We start from the raw sequence: 16066 nt of genomic DNA on the forward strand, positions 1-16066 counted from the left end.
CACCCCAGGCAGGTGTTGGCTGTTGATTGTCGTTTGTTTCGTTTCGTTTCGTTCTGTTCTGATTCGTTTGGTCTTGTATCGTCCTTCGATTCTGGGAGAGGCGCACATAAACACAAGTACACAGTACACACCATCGAACTAAACATGCTCAAGATGGCCTCGCGAACCACCGTTCTCTCATTGGGTGTCCTCCTTCTCTCAGCGCACACCGCAAGAGCAGCGACACATGCGGAGGATGTCACCTTCCTGGCGTACGAAGAGAGCTATGGCTACCAGACCGAGACTGCACCTTCACCCTCACCGGAACCAGCAACAACACTAAACGGTGGCTACGGGTACGGGCAAGAAGTCTCCACCTCAGCAGACTCTACAGCCACACTCCCGCCGATAACAACACCCACACCGTACGCACCGTCCTCCTCACCAACCTGCTCGAACAGCACCACAACAGTCACAATCCCCTGGTCGACTTCCACACCCTCAACCTTGCACACCTGCCACAACACAACGGTAACATCCACAATCTACCCCTCAATTTCTTCACCGAGCGCCTCGCCCTCCCGCAACTGCTCCAAGACTACCACAACAGTCACAATCCCCTGGCCCGGCACCGGCACCGGGTACCTCCCCAGCGGCACGGGCTACGCTGGGGGCAATGGCGGATGGAATGGCACAACTACGTACTTCGCGCCCACGCAGGGCACGAATCCGCCGCCTTCCCCAACGCCCGAGCCGCCAGTGAATTCAACGTCCAACTTTGAGCTACCGGAGACATCGTCTGAGCTCGTCCAGTCGAGCAGCGCGGTCGAGTACGGAGGGGATACGCCGACGCCTACACCCACTCCGGAGCCAGCGCCACAGCCGGAACCGCAACCGAGTGGGAACACACCGCCTGCGCCGCCGGCGAGTTCGACGGGGCCTGAAGAGCCGCTGTTTACGGGCGGGGCGGCGAGGGCTGGAAGTGGAGTGGCTCTTGCGGTGGCTGTGGGAGCGCTAGTGGCGTGGCTGTAAGATCTGGCTGGGGAGAGCAGCTTTCTTTTGTTCCTTGCATCGGCGGCGTTTAGCATATACCCTTCTTCTTAGCATTGGTGGCGGATTAGCATAGATTTGCAAGAGCGAGGTCGGGTGTTGTTTTGATAAGATTCAGGAGACGATTGAGCCAACCCAAGGAGGTGGACTGTTCATCAGTAGATATCAGTCAATCGAAAGAATACATGCAAAAACTCAATTCTTCTACTCGGTACAGCCTGGAGCTTATCTACAGGGTGCGAAGCCATCGCAGCAAGGAAATGGTGAGATGTCGGGTGTGCATTGTCTAGTGATTCAAGAAAACGGACGTTGAGTGCAGATGATCTAGTATCCGTCCTTGCCCCACTTGTTGTAGGCGTCGTGCAGTTCCTGGAGCAGTCAGCTGTGTCCTGGATGGCACTTTGGAAGACATTCAATACCTTGGGCAGAGTCACGTTAGGAATGATGACCGTGTTAAGCGCTGAAGGAGCGTCCTTCTTGGGGGCGCTGGTGTCACCGCCGGGGTGGTACTGGTACTTGCCCTCGCCGCCACCCTCCTCCCAGGGCTTGCTGTTGGGTGCCTGTGAGACGGATCGCTCGGAAGAGGCGCTGGTGGGCGATCGGGCTGCAAATGTGAGCGATGTCCAGCGTCAAGTACCACGACCGAGGTACGCGAGGGCCTGGGGGCTCTTACAGAAATGCCATCCCGCAACGCCGAAGATGCCGCTCATGATGGCGAGGAGGACCTGCAGTTGCACATTAGCGACAGCTCGGTAGGATATTGATGCGGCGTTTGCGTCGGGCTGTGTGGTCAAAATGAGGCTCCTCCCACGCGGCCTTTGGCCAGCCATTGCGGCCTCCACACAGCTCCTCCCGTCGAAGCAAGCTAGGCTCCGGGTATTTGACGTACGTAGAGCTCAGGGTCGCGCTTGGCTCCAGCCTTGAGGGCGTCCTTGCCGGCCTGCCTGTCGGCCTTGCCGGCGTCGCTGGCGTTGGAGCTCGCGGTGGAGTTCCATCGGCGGGGGACCTGGGTGGCGCGGAGGCGCGGGGCGGCGCGGAAGGCGGTGCGTCCGACGATGCTCGACATGGCGGGCGCAATTGGACTGCGTGGTGGAGCGGAGAGGGGTGGTGTCGGGTGGTGGTGTGTGACGTTGAAGCTTGCAGCCGCAGTGGTTCGATAGCTGTGCGCCAAGCCATGCGTATGTAAGCAGGCTGGGTCGGGCACAAAGACAGGCGGGGCGCTAGGATGGGCCCGGCTAGCCTCGCATCGTGTCCTGCATCTCAGGAACCATGCGCATCAACGTCGCGAGTCGCGCGCCCCTTTTAAACACCCTCATATAGCTGATCGGCCGTGAGCGAGCGCGCGCTGCATCGCCCTTGAGGCTGCCAGGACCCTCGTCTTCCCCTCCGCTCACTCTGCACGCGTGCTGCCGCGTCTCCCTTCTCGCGCTCCTTTGCCCCAGCCCTGACATTTGCCGTTCGCTTCTGCAGGTGCTTGCTTTTCGGCGCTTCATTCGCACCTGAGTCAACGTCGTAAAGTTTCGGAACACCTGGGATGTCCCTTTGATCCGCGCCTTGTCATGCCACTCGCTCGCACAATCTTTGCTGAGACGCCCATCGCCGCACCTTCGCCATGACGACAAGTGGGCAGCCATCCGCTGCACATACATACTCGACTCCCGCCATGGTCGTACAAGACGACCAAGCCGCGCGCGCGCCCACGAAGCCCGAGGACGAGCACACGACCTTCGGTGCCCCTTCCCCCACGTCGCAGAACCGCAACTCCACCGGCAGCCGCGTCCTGGGCATGACGGGCCCCTCCGGAGAGGCCGGACTCCCACCGTCGCGCCCTTCGTCCATCGCAATATCTCAGTCCGGCAGCAATCGAAGATGGTCCCGGGAACCGCCGTCGCGGCGCGGCGGAGGAGGCGTGCTGCCCAGCGCAGGGACGGCCAGTGTAGCCGGCAGCATGGGGGCACAGAGCCGGCCGACGACAGCGGCAAGCAGAACCCACGTTCCACTCGCCGCGCACGGCTTCTTCCGCCCGATGAGCTCGCAGCGCCTGCAGCAACAGCGCAACCAGCGCCCGACGTCGCTTCTCGGCCACAGCTCGCTCTACTCGGAAGGCACGAGTGAGATCGGGGGAAACCCCTACCGCCAGAGCATTGGCTCAAACCAGACAGTGCGCACCCAGCAACAACAGCCCCTCGGCCTGGGACTCTCCCATTCTCACGACCCTGACCAGCAACTTCCACCATCCCGCGGCACCGACATAACCGACCGCGACCTTCCGGACCGCACCACAGCGAATAGTACCCCCACCGGCGCAGAAACCGTCCGGAGCCGTGGCGAGAGCATCACCCCGTTGCATCGTCCCAAGCCTCAGCATCTCGATCTGTCCAAGTCTCACAAGGGCGAATCTGGCAAGCTGCCCACCCCCAGCCGGTCACCACGTTCATTCAGCGCTAGTTTCGGGCTTTCTGGAAGCCGCGAAGGTCGATCGCAGATGCGACCACAGACAGGCCACGAGAAACTGGCTTCCGCCGAATCGTCTCCGAGAATGTCCCGGAAAGAACCTACCAAAGAGACTGTGAAGAACGAGCTAGGCAAGAACTATCAGTACTTTTCCGGCAACACCGCTTTCTGCTGGGGAGGACGTCTACAAAACACCCGCGACCGGCCAGTGAACATTGCGACCGGGACTTTAATTGTCATACCTTCAGCGCTCTTTTTGGGCTTTTCGTACGTAATTCTTATCACCTGTGAATCAGCGACAATACTAACCGGCTTGCAGTGCACCGTGGCTGTGGCTTCATATTTCTCCTTCGATACCCATCATCTTTGCTTATTTGTTCATGGTCTGCATTTCCTCGTTCATTCATGCCACTGCGTCAGATCCCGGGGTAAGTCAGTTGCGCGCCTTCAGCTTCTCAATACTAACCGCCACAGATACTTCCTCGCAATCTGCACCCGTTTCCGCCACCTAATCCTAATGATGACCCGCTCAGCGTTGGCCCTCCGACAACGGAGTGGACTATGGTCGTATCGACCTCCGGCGCCAACGCAGCCATGGAAGTCCCCACCAAATATTGTAAGAGCTGCAACATCTGGAGGCCGCCGCGTGCCCACCACTGTCGAGTCTGCGACAATTGCGTGGAAACACAAGATCATCACTGCGTCTGGCTGAATAACTGCATTGGTCGACGAAACTACCGCTACTTCTTCACCTTTGTCACTTCTGCAACTCTTCTGGGAGTTTATCTGCTAGCAGCAAGCTTAGTCCACATCTTGGAGTGGCGCTCTCAGAACGGCGTTTCGTTCGGAGCGGCCATCTCCAAGTGGCGCATTCCTTTCGCAATGTGCATTTACGCACTTCTTGCCACTCCTTATCCCTTGAGCTTGGGTCTATATCACGTCTTCCTCATGGGCAGAGGAGAGACGACACGCGAGTACTTGAACTCGCACAAATTCCTCAAAAAAGACCGACACCGGCCTTTTACACAGGGCAGCATCATCAAAAATCTGATTGCGGTCTTGCAGCGACCCAAACCACCGACTTATCTGCACTTCAAGCGCAAGTATGAGGAAGGCGATCAGAGGTTTGGCCCGCGCAGGGGTAAACGGACAGCCCCTCTGACAGCTGAGCAACAAGGTGGCGGGCTGGAAATGCACGATGTCCGTACCGCGACACAGGGTTTCCAGGGCCCAGCAAGCAGAGCAGGGCATGACGAAGCTGGCCCGCCGACACTGTAGGTAGCTGTTGTATACACTGTGCACTATCGACCGGTACATGCTTCAAGCTATACATAATCATAATCCATCATCTAATGTCTTCATGTATGCACGTATGAGTGGCAAACATGGGCTGTTTGCTTGCACTGTAAGATTTGCGGGAAGGGATGCAGCGCGACGAGCCGGAAAGGGGAGGCGGCGGAGGAACACTGGGCTGTAGATAGTTGCAACCGAATGAACCACGAGAGTTGAGCCACGAGATGATTTCCACACGCGGGCTTTGAGGCATCTGGCCATAGTGAAGACGCGATACGAGGACGGTGGTACAAGCAGATTGGGCATAGAGGCCACTATTGGTTGGTCGAGGATGACTGCTAGCGCGGTTGTTTACTTTACCACATCTACCCCCAAGCAGCTCCACAACTTCCGTCTTGCAGACGGGTTATCGCTGCAGGGCAATAACACGCCCAATTCGCGGTGCATCGTGCAGGCAAACGGCCCGGGCCCCTTTGAGCGTCGCCGCTTGCTCCGACGCGCCACACTGTCGAAGTGTTCTGGGGCGTGCCTGGATCCTGGCTCGACCGGCGGATCTCCTCCACGCATCACTTCACGCGCCTGGCCCTCAACCACCTCCGCCCGACACCCACCGCACGCGACTAGCATGGCGGACCGCACCACGTCGCCCTTGTCGACCGCCTCCCTGCATTTTCTCGTCACTGCGCCCGCGGGGAAGGAGCTCGACTCGCGCACCTCGACCGCGTCGCCGCCGACCTCCACGCCGCCGACCAGCCTCGGCGATGAGGCCAGCATCCTGTCCGAGACAAGCAAGATGGAAATCATAGAGACGCGTGAGGAGGTTTCTACCCCACGTGCAGCCCCGCCGTCGCCCACTGCGCCGCAGTCAGCGCCCGAGGCGTCTTCCGACAGTGCGCCGCGACGGGCGATGCGGAACACGCGCAAGTCTGTCGTCACGTACAACGTGCAGATCCTGGCAGGCACTGCGATCCACACGCCGACAAAATATCTAGAGAAGCACCACGAGAATGTGGTCCACGGCGACATCCAAGAAGTGATCAAGACCAACCCCACGCCTCCAAAGAAGCGTGTCGGCAAGCGCAGGACTAAATCTGTATCTGCCGACCTCGACGACCCCGCCGACCAGCAGCTCGCCTCAGAGGCTGCACAGGCGGCGCGGCGGCGGACCTCGACTCGCCTGGGCAACGACCTGCGACGCGCAGCCTTGGAGAACCTGAGCGGCGCCGGCTCGGCAGTTGCGAATACACTTTCAGCCGGAAAGGACTTTGTGCAGAAGACGCTCAAGCGCAGTGCCTCGGACTCACGGTTACGTTCATCATTCCGCTCCGCCGCGCAATCGTCCAAGTTCAAGGAAGACACCACCGACGAGGAGGAGGAGGAGGAGGAAGAAGAAGAAGAAGAGGAGAAAGAGCCGGAATACTTCAAGCCCAAGACCAAGCAGTGGCTCAAGCAAGGCCTATATGTCGGCCAGGAACGCGGATTTGATGCTCGCTTTACCGAGAAGCGGAACAGGGCGCGTAGAGAGGCGCGCCAGGCCAAGGAGAGCAAGATCCTGCCACTTCCTCTATTTGCCACCCAGATACAGCTAGAGAGCAATCCACGCGTTGTCTACCAGCCCTTCAAGCTGCCGTACGACGTTTACAATCCTCTTCCGCGGAAAGTCAAGGTCGACGGCTGGGTCAAGCTCAATAAGAGTGAGTTATAGTAGGCTCTCCACATTTGCATTTTCGAACTAACAACCCGCAGATCGCTTCATTGGCGATGCATCTGCGTTGTGGAAGCGGGAAAAGCACGGTGACGCGTCGCAGTGCTTCTGCGACCCTGAAGACGGCTGCGGGGAGACCTGCCACAACCGCATCATGGCATATGAGTGCGACGAGACTAACTGCCCGCTCACGCCGGAGCAGTGCAACAACCGTCCTTTTGCACAGCTGAAAAAGCGCGCAAAGGGCAATGGCTACGATTACGGTGTCGAAGTCATGGAGACCGAAGGCAAGGGCTATGGTGTTCGGGCCATGCGGTGTTTCGAGCCCCACCAAATCATCGTCGAGTACGCCGGCGAGATCATCACCCAGGACGAGTGCGAGCGACGCATGAAGCAGATCTATAAGAAAGATAAGGCGAGTTCCCTCGCTTTGATGATTTTGAGGATGCCCCTAACTATCTGCAGTGTTACTATCTTATGAGCTTCGACAACAAAATGATCATTGATGCGACTCGCGGAACTATTGCGCGCTTCGTGAACCATTCTTGCGAACCAAACTGCGAGATGATCAAGTGGACTGTGGGCGGGGAACCGCGCATGGCACTGTTCGCGGGCTCCCGCGGGATCATGACTGGCGAGGAATTGACCTACGATTACAACTTTGAGTGAGTCGCACGAACACGACGCCGCAGCAAAGCTAATCTCCTACAGTCCCTTCTCCTTAAAAAACATCCAAGAGTGCCGTTGCGGTACCAAATCGTGTCGTGGTGTTCTGGGGCCGAAACCCAAGAAACCCGCCAATCACGAGGAGCGGACCCTCCCTTCAGCTCTCCTCGCTGGTGTCGCTGGAGCCAAGCGCAAACTGCAAGACATGTTTGTAGGCGGCCGAGGATCCGTGAGCGCGCCGAACTCCCCGAAGAAGCGCATGGTGGTCACTTCCGCCATGACCAAGGCGCGGAATGCGTTGGCCCAGAGCGAAGCAGAGCGCGAGCGAGCCACGCGGGAGGCGGAAGCCCACGCCGCGATGATTGCCTCGCGTGAGAACCGAGCGATGCAGCGACATAGGGCTCTGGCCACCTCTAAGCGAGGGCGCCTGCTGCACAAGGCGTCCACGGCGGCTAAACCCACCGTCCGCACGTCGAAGAAGACCGTCATCAACCTGAAGCGGAAGGTGACTGTATCCAAGACAGCGCCGAAGCCAGGGGCCCTCAAGCCTGTCAAGAACCTCCCAGGCAAAGCGGCAAAGGGCTCGCGTCTACAGAAGCCCAGCAAGGCGGCTCTGCTCATGTCGCGACGTCGTAGTGCAACGCCAGAGTCCTCGTCGGACGAGGACTCTCCAAACATCACGCCCGCGTCCCTCCGCAGTGCGAACAAGAAAGCAACGCCCGGCCGCAAACCCATCAAACCCCTCAAGCTCAGCAAGGCCCCTGGCAAACTCGGCCAGCGCACGCTCGAAGTCCCGGACTCGGCTTCAGACTCGGAAATGGATTCTGACAGCGAAGAAGAGGAAGTCCCCGACTCCGACGTCGACGCCGAGTACGGCAAGGCCGTCGCAAAGGCAAAGTTCGCCGGCAAGAAGAAGGGGTCCGCGCCGGCGCCGCGCGGCATGCACAAGACGGGTGCTGGCGTCTCCAAGATCCCCCGCGGCCGCGTGCGCAACGAGCGCGGGCGGTACGAGAAGAAGAAGGCCAAGGCTTGAGCGAGGGTCGAGACCTGACAAGCCATCTATCCATATTAACGAGGGGATGTTCAACAACTACCAGGAAGCCCTCCCTGCGGCCGACAAAGTGCTACGCTTCCTGTTTGCAGAGGGCTCTGCGCAGGGGCGCTTCCACGTCCTGGCGAGATTTTCGACACTGCGGTGTGGTATGGTATCAGTATTTGTATAATGGGACACGGGCGGTGCAATGGGCTCAGATGAGATGGAGCACAGCGTCTGGTGTCCTGCATGTTTGTTTCAAACTTTTGTGGTATTTCGAACCGGTATGCTATCATTCAGGGTGTGAGGTGTCTTGCAAGGCTTCAAGGCTTATGCGTAGATGCTTGGAATTAGGAGAGGCGTGTAACGATAGGCGAGGCTGGCTGGGTTAGTTAGGGTGGGTAGCGTATGTTTTCTTCAGAGTCCAAGCAATCGTCGTATTCTTTTTGTGGGCGTGCTAGCCTCCTCATCTCGTCGCATAGGGCAATCAATACCAAGAGGTTTCCCTTGGTCTACGCCTTCACTGTGTGTCATCTTACATGCACCTTTTCCGTCCTAATGCGGGAGGCCGAAATAGTTGAAAGCCTATGTGGCATTGATTGATTTCAGAGAGATATATAAACCCTTCACGTGTCAATCAACCTCCAAACAAAAGCCTGGATGACCGCGCGCAGCTGCGCCTGTCTCGAGTGACACACGCGTTCAAGCAGCAAGTGTCATAATCTCCGGTGCGCCTTGATGCCCAGGGTATATAATGCAACGCCGTGATAGTGAAGAGAGAACATGATGTATTGCGACCTTTGGAGATCACCAATAGAAGACGCAAATGGCTGCACTCGACATCCTCGGCCGCGGCTGTGTTCCAGGGGAGTCACCGCAGAAAGTCGAGAACAACCTCTAACTGTCAAAGGGACTGTAGTACGCCACACTTTGACTTGGAATATGGATCAATTACACTATGAATAACATTAGTATCTGTGGCGCAAGTGCAAAAAGGCGTCTTACTTATGATCAAAAGCCACGGTGATGAGATCCACCGAACACACTAGGGGCAGCCGAGTTAGAGCCGTGCTGAGACGGGATCAAGTTGCTCGCTATGGCACCGAAACCCCATGGGGTACTATCTCCGCGATAAGGCTGGTAGGGGCGGTTGATCGCACGCGAGATATGAGGCGAAGTTGCCGACGCACTACTGTAAAAGCTGTGGTTGCCATCGGGTCCGAGATCGCGGAGATGCAGGGCTGGAGGCTTCCAGGCTCGGGTAAAACAGCTTTGTCCACCATCAGTGCGGGATTGTTCTGCGTACTCAGAAAGGTGTTCATATACGCGGGCGAATAAATGCGTGTTTGCGTGCTTTGAGAGATCCTGCTTCCGAGCGGACCCGTCGCCGATAACCGCAAAGCTACGGTTCTTGTTGCTTGCAGACGCCGCTGCCACCAGAGTTTTGGCATAATCTTGCTGTCGAATGACGCTTTGGCCGTCGCGATACCAGTTCCTGAGCTTCTCCTCAATGCTGATTTGAGCAGAAAGTGAAGCAAGGGGATCGTGCGTAGTTGGCATAGAGTCGGCGAAGAATGGGCCACTCCAGTTCTGCCTAGTGGGTGCCTGTTTGTTAAAGCCGTTCGCGATTGGGTGAACGTGCTCTTGCCGTCCATCGGGGTCGCTGAAGCGTAGTGCTGGGTCAGAGGCAGATACAGGAATATTGAAAGCTGGAACTGAAGAATCTGACTCCCCAGAAGATTGTTTCTTGGGCAACATACGGTATGGTGCGGCAGCAGCGTTCAAGGTTGATATCCCGCGGTAAGGGTTCGCCACCGTTGGACCTGAAGGAATCGAGTTCCTAAGATTCGCGTTGTTTAGTGGAAAGTCGGGGACAGCGACACGCTGCTCCGGCGTAAGATTAGGTTGAGAACCCGCTTGACCCAACTCTGCGAGCCAGCTTCGAGCTTGTATTCGATTCTGCATGTCCTCAGCCGAGACTCGAGTGTCTTGCCGACATACGGTCGCGCGGCCCGTCGGGGGACTGAGGCCTGATTCACCGAACTCGACGTCACGAAGGGGAGTCTGCGGAGTCTGCACTTCCCGCTGGGTGAGTGTTTGCCCACACAGTGCCTCAAGTCGCGCTCGCTCTCGCTGTACATAGATCTGGTGATACTCTTTGTTCGCCGCACCTGTCTTTCTAGGAAATTCGAACCCATAATCTAACGTGGCACCGGTGGCACCGCCTTCTCGAAAATTGAATACGAGCATGGGGGCTGGCTGCAAGATATTGCCGGGAGTGATGAATGGGTCTTCCAGTTTCTCTCCGGTGACGGTCCGAGCAGAGGTCGCGGCGAAGCTTCCGACGGGTGCTTCGCTAGTTTGGTCTGTGTTTGCCTCCGTGGGAGTAGGTTCGGTATTGGTTGCCTCTGGATCTGTTCGTGGACGACCATGTTCCTTGATCATAGATTCGCGGCGCTCGGCCGCGAACTTGAAATATTCAATCGAGTTGAACGACAACTCAGACGTTGCCAGACGATCAGAAGCAAGCGAACCTTCTATTCTCTTGCGCGTGTGTGACCAGAGACCAACATTAATCCATTGATATGAGTCGGAGATCCACTGGTGAGCGGAGACATCGCGGTTGGGATGACCAATGAAGACGACCTGACCGTCGAAGTCGCCAGTCTGCTCTTGAAGACGAATAATGTCGGGTAGCTGCTCGAAGAGACGCAGGTGGTTCTCGATGGCAGGCGGGCGGGTATCGGTGGGGCTGATGTTGTCACTGCCATCGCTTGGGGATGCCTAGAAAGGTAAGCAAGTGTGGGAGGAGCGGTGGCTCGTAGTACTAGGTTAGAAGCGGGGGCGCTGTACTGCTGCTTCTTGGCAACGCAGTAGGCCCTACGCAGAGTAACTTACCGGATGTTGCTTACTCTGGGCATCCATCTGTACAGGATTCTCGTGCTGTACTTGAAGACTTGTCTGGATCTTGGGCAAGGCGAACGGAGTGCTCCGCGTCTGGGTAGGTTGAGGTGAAGGCGGATGGGCAGGCTCGGGGGGTTTGACAGGCGAGGAAGACCGGTCGATGTGAAAGCCTGCGAGGCCTTCACCCTGGACCAGTTCGACAGGCAAGCCAGTGCGCCAAGTCTTGTTTCTCAGCCTGTTGCGAGACGAATGTGTCTTGAATGACACGAAACCTGAAAGCGGCACGGGCCCGGAAGTTGGTTTCTCGACACCCTCCATGTCGTTCTTGTTGCTCCGGCGCGCCATCTGTGCGAATGTGGTATTGATTGGCGTCGAGACTTCACTATGGGCGCTACCTGTACGAGATCCTCGGTCTCTCAACGGCAATGGCGGCAATTGCAGCGACGAAGAACGAAAAGTAGGCGTGCTATCCTCATACGAGTCGCTGTCTAGCTGTTCCCGCGGGACGATGCGAATGTGCGAGTGCGGTTGCGAGGCGCTCGTCAAATGCGCTGTTGGAGTTCCTAGCGGCAATCGTCCTGCAGCCTGCGAGGTAGCAGGGGCACGACGACCTGGGGCGGATCAATGAGGAGCTTGGACGGCATGCACGCACTTGCGAACGACAGCAGAAAGAAAGTGGCCTCAGATTGATCCAGCAGGTCTCGGGTGGAACGAGCTTTGATGGGGGGGCCTGACTGGGGGATGGGGTCTCAGGCTAGCCGTCCGGGGCTGATCAACGCAGGACGTTGTTGGGGCAGGCAGAGAAAGAAGGAGACGAAGACACTCACCTCGCCGGCCGCGAGTCCTGGGCTTGGTCGCCACCTTGACGGCAGCTCAGTCGGACTCAGAGACGAGAAAGGTGCGCAAAGATTGAGACTGAAGAAGGGCGCGTTGCTGCTGGCGCCACCAGATGACCAGCGACGCGGGTGGGTGCGCGGGGTTGGGTACTGCAAGCCAGCCGGCGCGGGAAATTGGGAGCTTTGGCGCCGCGTGTGACTTGGGGAAGGCGTGCATCCGAAAGAGAAGCTGCGACAAGGCGCTGGTGAATGGCTACCCGTGCGGCTCACGCGCAGCGTTGGCCAATGCCGCAGCGGGTACCTGCAGTCCGTACGGGATGAGGCACACCGGAAAGCGTCGTATGCTCCAAATGTCTGTTGCGGTGCCTTGGCGAGGACTACCTAGTAGAAAGGCGATGCTGCGTTGGTTTAGTAGTGGGCCACACGCGCTAGTTACCGCCGATGTCTCGCAGTGAAGTCTCCCCCCGCCGCCTACCCCATACGTACCTACCTACCTACCAAGGCTCACTGAATAGAGCATGATACTGACCTGGAATGGAGAATCGGCTCTAATTCTACCCCATATATCTTTTGGCTGCGATGGCTGGTAATCCTAGACGTGCAACCTCTATCAATCCGCTTCGTGGATGCCTAGGTCGCCCTTTCACCGCTTTGTCTACATGTATGTCATTCTTCCGCTTTCTAGATTACCAAGGAGCTGGAACACTACGTGTGGCTCCAGCGCGGCATCGCATAGGCTCTGAACTACGACATCTGGGTCAGATCGGGAAGTGACTCATCGCCCGCCGCGACGTGTTTCGTAGAGGCTATTCCTTACTGGTTCTTGCAAAAGAAGGGACCCTAAATCTGAGATCAATGACCGCAGGGCATTGGGGCCCCAGAAGAAATGTTGAGTTATCATCTTCTCATCTACTCGACCCCGCTCCTAGCGCAGGTACCGGTCATCATTTTCTACTGTTGATGGCCTGATGAGGTCCGCTAGGCTCTACTACTTATCTGTATTTCCTGGATTGCATTTAACACGCGCGTTGGCTCTGGCGGTCGTGGGATGGAAGAAGAGACGGGATGAGACGTCGCTGAGTTCTAAACACGCTTACCTATCACGGAATCGCCCCTGCACATCATCCATTTGTCAACCGCTTGCGAAACACAGACATATCATTAGCTACCACCTCTGCGTACCCATTCATCGCGTCTTTACCGAGAAGCAGGGCAGATAGCCACCCGCTCAAATTCAAGGTCTCCCGTTCACAGACGCCGTTGTCACCAGTCCAATGCCCGTTCCTTCCATAAAACGTATGTTACACATATTTAGAAATTTCCAAACGCCAAGGAAAATAGAACCTTATGAAATTCATCTCGCATGAAGATTCCGAGCGACTTACCTCGCCGCAGTTACGTTCAGACTTGCTTGGTCGGTGGCTCGCCCAAGAAGACTCTTGTCTAGCTTCAGATGCTTCAGGCATCTGGGAATATGGAAACATGGTCCATCAATGTCATGGAAGCATGCATTCCGGTTGCTGTTGACCGAACCAGGCTCCAGGACAACGTGTGCAGTGTTAAAGCATGTCCAATTGCCGCAGAGATGGCTAGTATGCCACGAGTGCTCCACGACGCCATCAATCTGCTCTTGACTCAGATTTCCATCTAAGAGCAACTTGACCATAAGGGGATTGAGGCCCAAGCGCTCAGTATGGCCGTTACAGCGCAATGTGACAGACATGGCGAGACCTTGGATTGGAGGTTTCGGCAACTTACTACCCGTGTAGAGCCAGCATTCAGTTATGGATATGCCGCTTTGGATGTTGGAGTAGTATCCTTGAATGGAACTCTCTAGACGGGCACGTTGTAGGTGATGGAAAGTGTCAAAGAAGAGTCGCTTTCTGGTGGCTAAGGGTAGAGACTTGTTCCAGTTGATGCTTGAGGCCAGCTCTAGTGGCGCCCGAGATGCAGTCAATTGCGTCTTTGCTGATGATAAGGAATCTGAGCCTTGATATGCCATTGATGCGACACTTGGTGCGTAAAGAAGATCGCCGCAGTGGCCGGGTTGTATTTCGATGTCCGAGGAATCTCTCACCCTGTTTGACTCGCGGGCTTCCTCGTGCTCTTCTTGCACGGAGATCATCCAAGGCTTGTCAAGCGTGCCTGCAGGTTTTGACTTTTCAAATGCAATGATCAAATCGGAGTCGTCAGCTTCATCTCGGTCCTGTGCAGCAGGGACGAAGAAAAAGTTGTCTTCTGTTGCAGCTACTGCCATTGACACTGGCTGCTTTCCTCGGTCCTTGGCGCGAGCTTGCTTTGAGACACCGCTACGAAAAACGTTCCCAGATCTTCCGTTGATTGAAGGTGCAACATCCGGGAAAGGATACTCGAAGAACTCGTCGTCGCTATGTTCAAGATCATATTCCTCGAGCTTGACAAGGCGGTTGGGGTTCTTCAATAGATGACTCTCACGTTATAGCAGCACTTCACCTTGAAATGGTGGAGCAGTCGATGTAGCCTTTGTAAATGCGGATTTGCGTGCTGGGCAAGGCGATGGCGACGACCTGGCAACGTTAGCCAGAGATGTGGAGACGCATAAAAAGAGGAACATACCCGAAAAGCATCAATGCATCTGTACTAATGACATTCTCTGCGGAGCTTTTACTGTCGACGGAGAGGGGCGACCTAGGTCCAAGGGACGCCTGTTTCCGCATAAGTGATGCTATTGCTCCTGTTGACTCGGCGCTTTCTTTCCCAGTGATATGAAGCGGGCAAACAGACTTGAAGGCATTGGGAGAGGTCGTACGATGACTGTGGTTCTTGTTCCCTTCGTCTTCGTCGTCTGAGAGCTCAATAAAGGTTCCGTGACACTTGCTTGATATCACGTTGCCTGACTCCCAAGTCGGAAACCTGATAGGGTCATCCCGGGCACCAGTGCCCAGAATTCCGTTATCCAGTGCGCCTGGAAGGTCGCCGTTGTGCAATGTGCTTGAACCATCATCTTCAGTGTCGGGTACGAGGATCTTATCGAGGGCTTTCTCACCCTTGCCGCAAACAGCTTCGTCTTTCTGTTGCTTTGCGGGTCTCTCAGTGCTGTTCGACGATAGGACCTGGTCCAAGAATCGCTTCCGAAGAGGTGTCTGTTGCACTTGCTGGTCCTCCATTGAGGTACAACTGGGCTGTTCTGCTGACCCATTAGAGTACTGCAATACCCGTTTTCCAGAGTCAGTGAAATCAATAGATGGCTCGAAGTCTCTCGTACAGCCCAGCAGTGGAACGCGCAATCATCAAATTTACCTGAAGAGCGCACTCTGGTAGATCTGACTCAGTGTTGTTGTGTTTGGTTCGAGCTCATGGCAACACTGAGACTAGGTTAGGGCTTGGGTCGTATATACGGTTAAGGAATTGTGTATGCCGTTTTGCAGCGTTATGTAGTAAATTTGACGACTGAGTAGAGAGGCGACATCAGATCACAAAGCACAGAGGTTTTGTCGAAGATCTGGGAATCGGGAGTACTGGGTCAATGATGATTGTAGTAAAGAGGGCCATAGGTGTAGTAGCTAGACTCACGGTGAGAGCGCTAGCCATGCCTCACTGAGAGGTGGCATTGTCGACATATAGGTTATAAGCTGAGTCGAGGGCTACCCGCCAGTAGGTGAGAGATAGTGAGCAATCGACCTGGCAAACAATCACGTGACGCAATCGAAGTCATTGTAGCATAAGACCATATTGTAAGAAGAGACCAGCATCTGAGGGCTCGGTCATCGAAATGGTATGACCTTGAAGAGTGGATGTGGTTAACCTGTGGACAGCCAATCAAATCCGACCAAAGCAAGATACTGATCTGGAGGACACAGATCGAAGTGAGAGGACGTAGAGGTGAACATGGCACTGTAGGTACATTTTTGACTTGAATTCTACTTTCACATAACGCGTTGATTAGATACCTAGTTGAGACCTGGCAGTTGAGATTGACTAAATGCTTCTGATAGAGCCGTGTTGAGATTGTTGTTAGACAGTAAGTGTGTAGCTGAACAACTTCAGGCTGGCCGTCGGACCGCATAAGCTGTGAATTGTGTGCTACTCCGCGATGGGCATCCAAATGGCAAAAGTACGAGGTATGTTCCTGGCTGTGGCCAGAGCAACTGATGTTGCGAGTCACGC

The 16066-nt window shown here is 56.0% G+C and overlaps 6 protein-coding genes across 6 annotated transcripts; 3 read left to right on the plus strand and 3 right to left on the minus strand.

Moving 5' to 3' along the window:
- The first annotated feature begins 30 nt into the window (after positions 1–30).
- CC84DRAFT_1163057 (uncharacterized protein) lies at positions 31–1220 on the plus strand. The gene has a single exon (XM_018178164.1). The coding sequence runs from the start codon at positions 145–147 to the stop codon at positions 1009–1011; it is 867 nt and encodes a 288-aa protein (XP_018037102.1). The 5' UTR covers positions 31–144; the 3' UTR covers positions 1012–1220.
- A 43-nt stretch (positions 1221–1263) lies between these two features.
- Positions 1264–2132, minus strand: CC84DRAFT_1163059 (uncharacterized protein). Its single transcript, XM_018178165.1, has 4 exons — positions 1919–2132; positions 1703–1754; positions 1449–1633; positions 1264–1398 (listed from the first exon to the last, which is right to left on the minus strand). The coding sequence occupies exons 1-4, from the start codon at positions 2093–2095 to the stop codon at positions 1354–1356; spliced, it is 459 nt and encodes a 152-aa protein (XP_018037103.1). The 5' UTR covers positions 2096–2132; the 3' UTR covers positions 1264–1353.
- A 560-nt stretch (positions 2133–2692) lies between these two features.
- Positions 2693–4761, plus strand: CC84DRAFT_1089479 (uncharacterized protein; the record flags this gene model as incomplete). The annotated part of the gene is made up of 3 exons (XM_018174310.1): positions 2693–3750; positions 3803–3911; positions 3958–4761. 3 exons carry the CDS (start codon positions 2693–2695, stop codon positions 4759–4761), a joined length of 1971 nt encoding a protein of 656 aa, XP_018037104.1.
- Positions 4762–5170: 409 nt separating this feature from the next.
- Positions 5171–8610, plus strand: CC84DRAFT_1258007 (uncharacterized protein). The gene is made up of 4 exons (XM_018184787.1): positions 5171–6470; positions 6523–6896; positions 6947–7146; positions 7193–8610. Exons 1-4 carry the CDS (start codon positions 5402–5404, stop codon positions 8178–8180), a joined length of 2631 nt encoding a protein of 876 aa, XP_018037105.1. The 5' UTR covers positions 5171–5401; the 3' UTR covers positions 8181–8610.
- An 827-nt stretch (positions 8611–9437) lies between these two features.
- CC84DRAFT_1064023 (uncharacterized protein) lies at positions 9438–11651 on the minus strand (the record flags this gene model as incomplete). The annotated part of the gene is made up of 3 exons (XM_018173621.1): positions 9438–10003; positions 10403–10953; positions 11332–11651. Coding segments are annotated over 3 exons (1437 nt in total), but the record flags the coding sequence as incomplete, so codon positions are not given.
- A 1390-nt stretch (positions 11652–13041) lies between these two features.
- Positions 13042–15066, minus strand: CC84DRAFT_1174671 (uncharacterized protein; the record flags this gene model as incomplete). Its single annotated transcript, XM_018180108.1, has 3 exons — positions 13042–13204; positions 13306–14367; positions 14516–15066. 3 exons carry the CDS (start codon positions 15064–15066, stop codon positions 13042–13044), a joined length of 1776 nt encoding a protein of 591 aa, XP_018037107.1.
- Positions 15067–16066: the final 1000 nt, after the last annotated feature.

This window comes from Paraphaeosphaeria sporulosa, assembly GCF_001642045.1.
Source record: "Paraphaeosphaeria sporulosa strain AP3s5-JAC2a unplaced genomic scaffold CC84scaffold_4, whole genome shotgun sequence".
Taxonomy (NCBI): domain Eukaryota; kingdom Fungi; phylum Ascomycota; class Dothideomycetes; order Pleosporales; family Didymosphaeriaceae; genus Paraphaeosphaeria; species Paraphaeosphaeria sporulosa.

Excerpts from the sequence above, each read along its gene's own strand:
- CC84DRAFT_1163059 (XM_018178165.1), bottom strand. The coding sequence starts at position 2,095 with ATGTCGAGCATCGTCGGACGCACCGCCTTCCGCGCCGCCCCGCGCCTC. Across the intron at positions 1,755-1,918 it reads AGCGCGACCCTGAGCTCTAC|GTCCTCCTCGCCATCATGAG; the intron begins GTACGTCAAATA and ends GTGCAACTGCAG. Across the intron at positions 1,399-1,448 it reads CTAACGTGACTCTGCCCAAG|GAACTGCACGACGCCTACAA; the intron begins GTATTGAATGTC and ends TGACTGCTCCAG.
- CC84DRAFT_1163057 (XM_018178164.1), top strand. The coding sequence starts at position 145 with ATGCTCAAGATGGCCTCGCGAACCACCGTTCTCTCATTGGGTGTCCTC.
- CC84DRAFT_1258007 (XM_018184787.1), top strand. The coding sequence starts at position 5,402 with ATGGCGGACCGCACCACGTCGCCCTTGTCGACCGCCTCCCTGCATTTT. Across the intron at positions 6,897-6,946 it reads AGATCTATAAGAAAGATAAG|TGTTACTATCTTATGAGCTT; the intron begins GCGAGTTCCCTC and ends AACTATCTGCAG. Across the intron at positions 7,147-7,192 it reads ACCTACGATTACAACTTTGA|TCCCTTCTCCTTAAAAAACA; the intron begins GTGAGTCGCACG and ends AATCTCCTACAG.